Source organism: Hesperophylax consimilis, chromosome 19, assembly GCF_061612785.1.
Source record: "Hesperophylax consimilis isolate HC1 chromosome 19, BYU_Hcon_1.0, whole genome shotgun sequence".
In the NCBI taxonomy this organism is placed as follows: Eukaryota; Metazoa; Arthropoda; class Insecta; order Trichoptera; family Limnephilidae; genus Hesperophylax; species Hesperophylax consimilis.
Window position 1 is genome coordinate 9,643,417 of NC_142854.1, and position 11,330 is coordinate 9,654,746.

General features: G+C 37.1%; 1 protein-coding gene across 3 annotated transcripts; it reads left to right on the forward strand.

Moving 5' to 3' along the window:
- Positions 1–1,023: 1,023 nt before the first annotated feature.
- LOC149414784 (uncharacterized) lies at positions 1,024–10,372 on the forward strand. 3 transcript variants are annotated; one of them, XM_089643166.1, is made up of 3 exons: positions 1,035–4,992; positions 6,311–7,273; positions 8,854–10,372. In XM_089643166.1, the coding sequence occupies exons 2-3, from the start codon at positions 7,248–7,250 to the stop codon at positions 9,887–9,889; spliced, it is 1,062 nt and encodes a 353-aa protein (XP_089499292.1). In that variant the 5' UTR covers positions 1,035–4,992; positions 6,311–7,247; the 3' UTR covers positions 9,890–10,372. The 3 variants fall into 3 exon arrangements, with proteins under 3 accessions (XP_089499290.1, XP_089499292.1, XP_089499291.1); XM_089643164.1 differs by lacking the exon at positions 6,311–7,273 and having other exon boundaries at positions 1,024–4,992; XM_089643165.1 differs by having other exon boundaries at positions 1,037–7,273.
- Positions 10,373–11,330: the final 958 nt, after the last annotated feature.

The following is an 11,330-nucleotide window of genomic DNA, read 5'->3' on the forward strand; positions in this document are numbered from 1 at the left end:
TGTTAGTGCCGTAGTGTGATTGAACTTTGGACTGATGATAAATATTAAACAGTTAAAAATATAGTTCACGAACTTTTGTTAAGGGGGGTACCTACTCCCTCGGAAGAACAAGACTATTCGCAAGATATTTCTGACAATAAAACATAATCTTCAGACGAACCGTTATCATTTTGGAATGCATTAAATTCAGTAGTCGAAAAAATTAAGCCAGTGAATAATCCAAATAACAAAATCCGCAAAGAACTGGACATGTATCTCGAAATGGATCTTCTTGATAGAAAGAGTTGTCCCCTGAAATTGTGGAAGGAACATGGAGTATATTTTTCGAATTTGAAAAAATCTTCATAGAACAAAGCGGTATTGTAGCAACATCCGTTTCTTGTGAACGATTTTTTTCCAAGACTGGACCAATTACATCCGACCGCAGGTGCAGTCTTAAGGCTGGAAAAGTGCGACAACTGGTGTTTTTGAATATGGATTCGAAAATATAGAAATGCGCAAAAAAACAATCTGTAAATAACCTTTAAATGACTTAATAACCGTAAATATTGTACACAAATAATTTTATGTGTAAAAACTTCTGAACTGTGCTAAAAAAATTTGGACCTTAAATAGACTGAGCTTGGAGTAAACCTATCAAATAATGTAAGTCATGGTTTTATTTTTCTTAAAAAACGTCTAATCGTATTAATTTTTCAAAACTGGAAATTATATTCTTACAAATAACTAAGCTGAATAAGCATCGAAATTCGAAATACTTGGACAGTATTAATTTATAACGTTTAATGCTTTATGATAATTTGAATATATGTAGATATTAGTAAATTATCTAAAAAAATATAATGAATAAGGTTTCATCGAGTATGGAGAATTAAGCACTAAAAACAGACCTGAGTTAATAAATCACTAGAAATAATCAATTATAGTTGCGTCAACGTCGGCGTTATTTTCAACAGTTGAAAATCGCCAACGATAACGACGTTGGCGTTGGATGGAATTATCGTCAACGCCCAGTACTAGTGTATTGTTAGCAGCGCATTCAAATACTGCCGCCACAGTGTTTAGTTCACCAATTGGCCGGCAGAGGCGCTGCTGGTTGAAGGCGGGAGCGACTCCACCGCCACCTAGCGGACACCCGCGGGACGAGCACGGCAAGCGGCTGAGACTGGGAACTGCGCAATGCGCGATATAACCTTACTGAATATTGGATGTTATTATTGTAATAGACCGTGAAGACAATATAATATTTCATCATAACCATTTACTTTTATTATTGCTAACATCAGAAGTGGGATTCGGAAAAGCATTGGCTTTTAGAATACGCCTGACTTAAAATATCGTGTTGTGAAAACAATGCAGCGGCGCCATTGCGGCATTCACGAGTTTTTGTTTACTTTTGGTACTGATACCGGTGACGGTTACTTTTGTTTGTGATAATTTGTGTATCAGCGTGAAATATTTGGACTACTTTGTGAATTTACGTAAAAATGCCGCGTAATTACAGTGATGACAGTTTGTGAGGGCGGAGGAACGCTTTACTCCTATGCATAGCTTATGTTACCGCCGAAACTTCATTGAAGATTTGATTTTTATATGGTGCGTGAAAATTCATTTGCGATTCAATGGATTCTCAAAGAAGACCTTGCCCTTTCGTATTTGTTTCGAGAGCCGAACTTCACGATGATCGAAGAAATTGTCAACCGAGCTGTCAAAACGAAGTCGCTATCTTTTTGTGCTGGGCGCATAACCTGAAATCTGGAACAGGAGAAGAACTGGAGAAGCCCTCCTGAGGGCAAACATATAGCACATGGATATTATTCTCGAGGGCGGTTGGTGAAATGTTCGAAACCTCAACATGTTTCGAAATTCAGTTGATAAAAGTTGACGCGGCGGTAACGAAACCTGATCCTGGTACCTGATCTAGCTGCTAAAAAGGAGACCAATTCGGTGACTTGCCTGTTATGGATACACTGGTCACAAGCGGAATGAATGAAAAGTGCCGATCAATTAAAGGAAATATGTTTCCGAAAATTAAAGCCCGTTAATATGTGTGGCGACAAAGAGTTTTACATCATGTCGAATGTCAAGTCGAAACCCTGTATTATGGTTTGAAGATGTTCAAACTGGTTTGAAATGGTTGGGAGATAATCGAAACCATTCTATGCTGTTTGGAATGATTCGGAGATAATCGAAATGATTCGAAGATATTAGAAATGATTCACACCCAGAAATGCCAGGTGTGGCGTCCTTTAGATTCTTCACAATGAGAGTGGACATCGAGATGTTTATCAAACACTGGCTACTGTCCGGGACAAATACTGGTTTCCGTGTATGAGGAATGTTATTAGAAAAAATGTGAAAACTTTTAAATGTTTGGTTGAGAAAAGTGATACGGGTCAAAAGCCCGGGATATTGAAAAAAATGGAGATATCTTTTACCGATGTGTTGTGTTGAGCATGTAGCAAGATCAATTTATTGTGACCCTCCGTGAAGAGACTGGATGGAACACAGCGGGTTATTGCTCTCCGGGGTGGCTTCACAAAGTACAGCCTATTAGAGGCGGTGGCAGAAACAAATATGAAAAGTGTCGTCAAGGCACTTTCGGCGATGGCGTGCCACGCGAGCTTTTGATGAGTATCAAAGGCGGCAGATGAAACGGTTCAACTCGAACCGATTCATAATTTCATGATCTTATGGTCATTCGTGCTGTGGCACGGGAGCTTTTGATGAGTATCAAAGGCGGCAGATGAAACGGTTCAACTCGAACCGATTCATAATTTCATGATCTTATGGTCATTCGTGCTGTGGCACGGGAGCTTTTGATGAGTATCAAAGGCGGCAAATGAAACGGTTCAACTCGAACCGATTCATAATTTCATGATCTTATGGTCATTCGTGCTGTGGCACGGGAGCTTTTGACGAGTATCAAAAGCGGCAGGTGAAACGGTTCAAATCAAACCGATTCATAATTTCAAGGGCCATGCGTGCTAAAGCACAATGTGGATAAACAATCTCACGTAGGCTGGTGAGAGGCAGAACCTTATGGTTGTACGTGCTGAAGCACGGTGTGGATAAATAATCTCACGTAGGCCGGTGAGAGGCAGAACCTTACGGTTGTACGTGCTAAAGCACGGTGTGGATAAATAATCTCACGTAGGCTGGTGAGAGGCAGAACCTTATGGTTGTACGTGCTGAAGCACGGTGTGGATAAATAATCTCACGTAGGCTGGTGAGAGGCAGGACTTTAACGTCATACGTGCTGAATAATGGGAACATTTTGATGTGTATCAAAGGTGGCAGATGAAATGTTTCCACGTGAAACTATTCATGAAACCCTCATATCGTTTTGGCGATACGGTTTTGATCAGGATCTCTAGAGGAATTCCTGGATGAAAAAAAAATGTTGAAAGATCGGTTTCGGAGCTTGCCTTATAAAGTGGATGAAGTCTTGCCGAACGATCGCTTTGACGTGTTGGGTACCAGACCCAACGGCAGCACTCACAGAGTGACGGTCACATATGAGAATATGAGGAATTGGCCGGCTGAACAAATTTCGGAGTAACGGTCAGGAAGGGCGAACAGTAAATTTTTTTCGTCAATACCGTTGTGGAGCTGAACAAGTTTCAATCAGTCTAATTATTATTTTATTTTTATTTCAGCAACTGCTTTGAGGTCAAAGCAGTGGTCAGTATGGCCGTGTTAGCAGCGCATTCAAATACTGCCGCCACAGTGTTTAGTTCACCAATTGGCCGGCAGAGGCGCTGCTGGTTGAAGGCGGGAGCGACTCCACCGCCACCTAGCGGACACCCGCGGGACGAGCACGGCAAGCGGCTGAGACTGGGAACTGCGCAATGCGCGATATAACCTTACTGAATATTGGATGTTATTATTGTAATTGTTAGAAATTGGAGTTTGTTGGCTTTGCATAGATGTCTCTGTGTGTAGATGCTTGCCTTTCCAACGGACTGAAGTTAATAAATAAGTTGATAGTTTTTTCAATAGATGTCGCCATAAATGCTCCCCTGCTAAAAGTCAATAAATAGGTTGATTTATAATTTTCTTCCTCTTCTGCAATAAACATTTCTGGCGAAATAAGTGGTTTAAATTTCTACCTGGATCCAAAATTATACATTGGACCTTCGTGCCGCATCCGTATTATCGATTGAATCGCGGATGATAAAAGAACCAGCAAACATCTTCAACATCCAACATCAGAGGGGATCTTCAGAAAAACGGGCAAGTGACCATATCCCATATACCTACCTTATTTTCCCAGGCAGGAGAGCATGATTTATTACACAGCCGTATTTCTTTGTTTGTTTTAAAATTGAATCGGGCTGATTGTTACCAAGTGTTGTTTGAATTGATTTCATACCCATCATCGAAATTGTAGTAAGCAATAATAATTGTTACAACAATATAAAAAGAAGTTAGAATACAAAGCAAGTATTTTAAATTTCTTAAAAGATTTATTACGAGCGGTTATATTTGAAAATCCGTTAGTTTAAATTTCGAAAGTTACCGCGAGTCGGTAAAAACACCAACCCAGCCGCGAAGCAAGCTGACGCATGCGCGGTGGAGATTGTGGAGAGAATAACAATAGTGTCAAATTGTTTTCTTTTTGACAGCCATCGAGCTGTTGCATTTATAAAATTCAGATAAAATTCATTGTTTATCGGTTAGTTAGTAAAGTTCTGTGATCAAGGACAGTGCACGTGTAGTGATTGATTACAAGTGATTATCATTTGACAATACGTTCTGTGAATACCTCCTTTCTTGATATTTAAAAATGGATCTCAAAACTTTGATTAACCAGCGTGGAATTTGCAAGGCGAAATTAACTAGGTTCAATGAATATATAAACGGTGATAATTTGTCGCAATCTGAAATTGAAGTCAGATTGAAGAAACTTGAACCAATTTTAGACACTTTCGACTCATTACAAGATAACATAGAAGCAATTTCGCCGGAAGAATTAACCAAAACAGAAAGGCAAGCATTTGAAAATTTATATTATAATCTTGTTGCTAAGGCTAAAGATAAATTGTTAAATAAAGTTCAGAATACAACATCACATAACATACGTTTGCCTATACTTGAGTTGCCAAAATTTAATGGGAGTTACGAAAAATGGTTGAGTTTTCGGGATACTTTTGTTGCTTTAGTTGATAATAATCCATCTTTAGAAGTTATTCAAAAATTGTATTATCTGCGATCATGCCTTGAAGGTGACGCAGCTAAATTATTAACCTCACTTCCAAATAACCAGGAGAACTATCATACTGCATGGGAGATGTTAACTTCTCGCTATCAAAATATAAAAATTATTATACATAAGCACGTTGAAGCATTATTCAAATTGCCTGAAATAAAATTTGAAAATTCCGTAGCATTAAGGAATCTTATCGATGAATCCGAATTACATTTAAAATCGTTAAATAAGTTAAATATACCCACCGAAAATTGGGATATCATGTTAATATATTTATTGTCGCGAAAACTAGATAGTGAAACTCGACATCATTGGGAAGTATTTGCCACAAAAGAGAATCTACCCACATATAAAGAGTTTATAAAATATTTATCAGATCGAGTTCAGATTTTAGAATTTGCTGGGATTACTGAAGGAAAATTTAATCAAAATAAAACTTTTCCTTTCAAATACCGAAAAGAAGCTATGATTTCTTTAACGCCTCAAATGACAAAATGTATTATTTGCAAAGGCGATCATAAGGTTTATAATTGTAAAAAATTTTTAATATTAAATACTAAGGATAGAATTATAAAGATACGTCAAGTAAATGCGTGTTTGAAATGTTTGTGCTTGGGTCATAAGCTAAAAGAATGTAAAAGTAAATACAATTGTCGTATATGCGAAAATAACTCGCACAATACTTTGTTGCATTTAAAAAAGGAAACAGATAATTCGAAGTCTCAGGATAAGGATTCACCATCAACATCAAATAATGAACCTTTAGTTACAAATCACTCTACGAAAATATCTAATAGTTTTGTTTTGTTATCTACCGCCGTTATTAAAGTGTTGAATAATAACGGAAATTTGATTAAGGCTAGAGTTTTATTGGATAGTGGTTCTCAATCCAATTTTATAACAGAAGAATTTGCAACAAGGTTGCAATTAAAACCCAAAAGGGCAAACATACCGATTACCGGAATCCAAAACAAAATATTGAATATTAAAAATAGCATAAATTTAAGAATTTTCTCGAACTATTCACCGTATGAAAGAGACATAGAATGTCTCGTTTTGAAAGAAGTAACAAGTCATCTGCCGCAAATTTCTTTACAGAAAAAGGATGCCAACATACCTGATGGTCTTCAGTTAGCGGATCCTGCCTTCTATGAAACAAGCTCCATAGATATGCTACTCGGAGCGGAAATCTTTTGGGAAATTATGAAGCAAGATCAACTTCGAAATGGAGACTCAGGACCCATATTACAGAGAACTGAATTCGGATGGCTGGTGTCAGGACCCATCGTCACAACAAAAATAAAAAGGCCAGTAAAATCTTGTCAACTATCATTAAATATAATCCATAAACAGATTGAAAACTTCTGGAAATTAGAAGAATTCCAACCGGTGAAGCACCGGAGCCATGAGGAGCGAGCGTGCGAGGAGATTTTCAAGGACACTTATAAAAGGAATGACAATGGTCGTTTCATGGTAAGCTTACCACAGCGCCCCTGTGTTAAACAGTTGGGAGAAACGCTGCCCATGGCGGAAAAAAGACTTTGCAATTTGCAAAGGAAATTTTCTTCAAATCCTGACCTGATGAAAAAATATAAAGAATTCATGCAGGAATATATAGACTTGGGTCACATGACCCAGTGCGAAGCACCTTCTAATGAAGATTGTTATTTTTATTTGCCACATCATGCAGTATTGAAAGAATCGAGCACTACCACTAAGACTCGAGTGGTATTTGACGGTTCAGCAAAATCATCCAATGGTATATCGTTAAACGATGCTCTCATGATAGGACCTGTTTTACAGAAAGATTTAGCCGCACAATTGATATGTTTCAGAAAACACCAGTACGCGATAACAGCCGACATTGAGAAAATGTACAGGCAAATATTGGTGCGACCCGAAGACAGAGATCTACAGCGAATAGTATGGAAAAATTTCCCGGAGGAGGAAATTCAGCATTACCGACTTAACACCGTTACCTACGGTCTGGGGCCGTCATCATTTTTGGCAACTAGATGCCTCCAACAGCTGGGAAATGAAAATATATCATCAAACCACAAGGTCAGTCAGATTATAAAGAATAATTTTTATGTGGATGATTTAATTACTGGAGATGAAACTGAAGAAAACTGTTTAATAATTAAAGAACAACTAATATCCATCATGGAATCCGCTGGCATGAACTTAAGGAAATGGCGGTCGAATTTGCCCTCGTTATGTTCGAAGGAAGAAAACATGTCAGATATGATTATTAGTACAGATTCAAATGACAACAAAATATTAGGCCTGTCTTGGAACAATCAGCAGGATAATTTCCTATACACAGTGAAGTTATTAAAAAATCCAATTAATAGCAAACGACAAATACTGTCATGCATTGCGTCCATATTTGACCCGTTAGGATTAATAGGTCCTGTTACTGTTATTGCTAAATTATTGATGCAAAAATTGTGGCAGGCAAGGCTTCAATGGGATGAGCCTATTCCATATGATATGTTGAAGACATGGGAAGCATATGTGAATGAACTGCCTCAATTAAATAATTTAAGAATAGGTAGAAAGATAATATGTCAAGATCATGTAAATTTACAGCTACATGGATTTTGTGACGCCTCAGAAAAGGCATATTCGTCCTGTGTTTATATGGTGTCTACTGACAAATTGGGTAAGAAGTACTCCAATTTGATAATGTCCAAATCACGGGTAGCGCCTTTGAAAAGTGTTTCTCTACCCAAGTTAGAATTATGTGGAGCCGTATTACTGACAAGACTAGTGAATTACATTAAAGATGCTCTATGTACTCCGGATATACCTACTACATACTGGTGTGATTCCCAAATAGTACTGTGCTGGATCAGGGATCAGCCGGTAAGATGGAACACTTTCGTTGCTAATAGAGTGGCGGAAATCCAGGAAACCAGTCAGCCGGAGCAATGGAACCATGTACGGTCAGAAGACAATGCAGCAGACGTGCTTTCCAGAGGAATCGGCGTTTCACAGTTATTAATTTCCAGCATTTGGTGGCATGGTCCAGATTGGCTGACGTTGGATTCAGCGTGCTGGCCAAATTCCAACTCATTTTGTATTGATCCACCAGAGATCAAAACAAGCTCGGCACTGTTGTCTGCTGTGAAACAGGACTGGGACATTTTTGATAGATATTCCAATTTTTCCAAATTACAGAGAGTAACAGCATACCTTAATAGATTTATTTTTAATTGTAGAAACCCTTCGCAGCGCCGCTATAGTAAATTGACAGTTAGTGAGTTGGAAAATTCAGTAAACAAATTAATATCTCGGGCGCAATCATACTGTTTCAGAGACGAAATTCGAGTTTTAAATAATGGAGGTAATATACCTAGGAATAGTGCACTAAAGTCATTAGATCCTTTCATTGAAAGGGATCTAATTCGTGTGGGGGGAAGGCTCTCCAAAGGTAAAATGGTAACCGAAGGCCAGCAGCACCCAATTTTGTTACCTTCGCATCATAAATTAACAGAGTTAATTGTAAAACACTATCATTACTTGAACTTACACTCGGGAACGCAGTCATTATTGGCGTTGATTAGAATGAAATTTTGGCCGATTAAGGGAAGGAATATTGTAAAAAAAATAATAAAAAAATGTATAATTTGTTATAGATGTAATCCCAAATCCGAACAGCAGTTGATGGCCGACCTGCCAGCTGAAAGAATAACTGAATGTAGGCCATTTCAGATAACAGGAGTGGACTACTGTGGACCAATATTAATAAAGTCGGGTATTCACAGAAAATCACATAGCGTTAAATCATATATTTGCTTATTCGTATGCATGGTCACTAAAGCCGTGCACTTAGAAGCTGTGCTGTCCTTGAGCGCAGAGAGTTTTTTAAACTCTTTGAAACGGTTTATCTCGCGTCGTGGTAGACCAAGCAAAATGTTCTCGGACAATGCAACCAATTTTAAAGCGGCTAATAATGAACTAAGAGAAATTTATAATTTTTTAAATATGTCTAATGATAAAATTGATAATTATTTATCCACATTAGGAATACAATGGCAATTTATACCAGCTCGTGCGCCGAACTTTGGGGGGCTCTGGGAGGCTGGGATAAAGTCAGTTAAGCATCACTTAAAAAGAATAACCAGTATCGCTTCATTAACTTATGAAGAGATTAATACGGTGTTGTGTCAAATTGAATCTTGCTTAAACTCCAGGCCACTGTCTCCCTTATCAAATGATCCTTATGACCTTAATCCCTTGACTCCCGGTCACCTTCTAATAGGAACTAGTTTAGCGGCGATTCCAGAACAAAATTTGGAACATATCACATTCAATCGATTAAACAATTACCAAAAACTAATCCAGATTGTACAATTTTTCTGGTCGAGGTGGCGGAAGGAGTACTTAGCAGAACTTCAAACCAGAAGCAAATGGACCAATAGGAATCAAAGGCAGATGCGGTCTGGCGACATGGTCGTAATAAAGGAGGACAACGTCCCCTCTTGCTACTGGAGGCTGGGACGTGTGAGCGCTGTTCATCCTGGCGCTGATGGAAGAGTTCGCGTGGCGACCATCATCACGTCGAAAGGCATCATCCAGAGGGCCATTTCAAAGATCTGTCTGTTGCCAATGGATGACAACGAGGAGTTGAAAATGTCGACACCCCCACCCAACGGACCAGACGCTGAGTAAGCGCAAAATAAAAAAAGGTTTTGTGCAAAACAATATAAAAAGTTTCGTGATAAAAACAATATAAAATTTTTGTGTATTATCATAAATAAAAATAAAAAATAATAATAATAAATTAAAGGTAAAAACAGTGCATAAAAAAGTGGATAACAATAAAACTTGCGAGTTTGATAAAAAATGTACAAAATAAAAAAAGGATTGTAGATCCGTATATACCAAGAAAAAAAAAAAAACACTTTAAAAATGAACGCTTATAAACCGAGATAGCCTGCTGGCTATATGTAATTTCAAACTACACAAATACATCTGAAGAAACTAATTATAAATGTGGTAATGAACTATAGAAAAACACAAACCCTTAAGAAGGATGACCAGGAAACCAGCGCTCCATGTTGTGTTGTCTATATTATTTGTTTTATGTTTGATTATTGTTATGATTTCTGTTAGAACAAGGTTATTGGAATTATCTTAGTTGTTAAATTATAGTATAGAATAGCTTAGTGAATTGCATGAATTTGATTTGAACGAAAGTAATAATTTTAATCTCATAATTAATTTGTATAATTTTAGTTAGTTTGAAATTGTCATTTCGTTTTTAGAGTAGTCTTATGTTTAAACTTATGCTTAGAAATAGGTTACCTATTATTTCAAATATTTATTGTTAATCAATTTTTTTTTTGTATTAACAGTAATAGTAAATAATTACTATTTTTGTTTCTTCCAAATTAATTTTGGCATATATGTAGATATTTAGCTGCTTAATTTTTATTCTTATGTTTTGGGGTTTGTTTCAGAAAAAATGACCTCCAATCCTTTTTTCGGGGGGAGTTTATGTTAGAAATTGGAGTTTGTTGGCTTTGCATAGATGTCTCTGTGTGTAGATGCTTGCCTTTCCAACGGACTGAAGTTAATAAATAAGTTGATAGTTTTTTCAATAGATGTCGCCATAAATGCTCCCCTGCTAAAAGTCAATAAATAGGTTGATTTATAATTTTCTTCCTCTTCTGCAATAAACATTTCTGGCGAAATAAGTGGTTTAAATTTCTACCTGGATCCAAAATTATACAGTAATAGACCGTGAAGACAATATAATATTTCATCATAACCATTTACTTAGCGTTTTATTATTGCTAACAGTATATTGGACGGTGTAATAGAAAAATATCATGTAAAATTGCAGAACATAAGGTGGATGTCACTAATAAACGCTTTATTTCATCCATAGTTCAACACGTCCTTAATGAAGGTCATAAAATAGACTTTAATAATATGTACCACAACAATAGCTAGCATATACAATGAATCAAAAAGAATTTACCGCGAAGCAATTGAAATTCATAAACATAAAAATAATATGAATACCAGAAATGACTCAATTAGAATGCCCAACACCTGGAAAGTTATAATTGACCAAAATAACTCAAAACTGGCATTTCCAAAATTC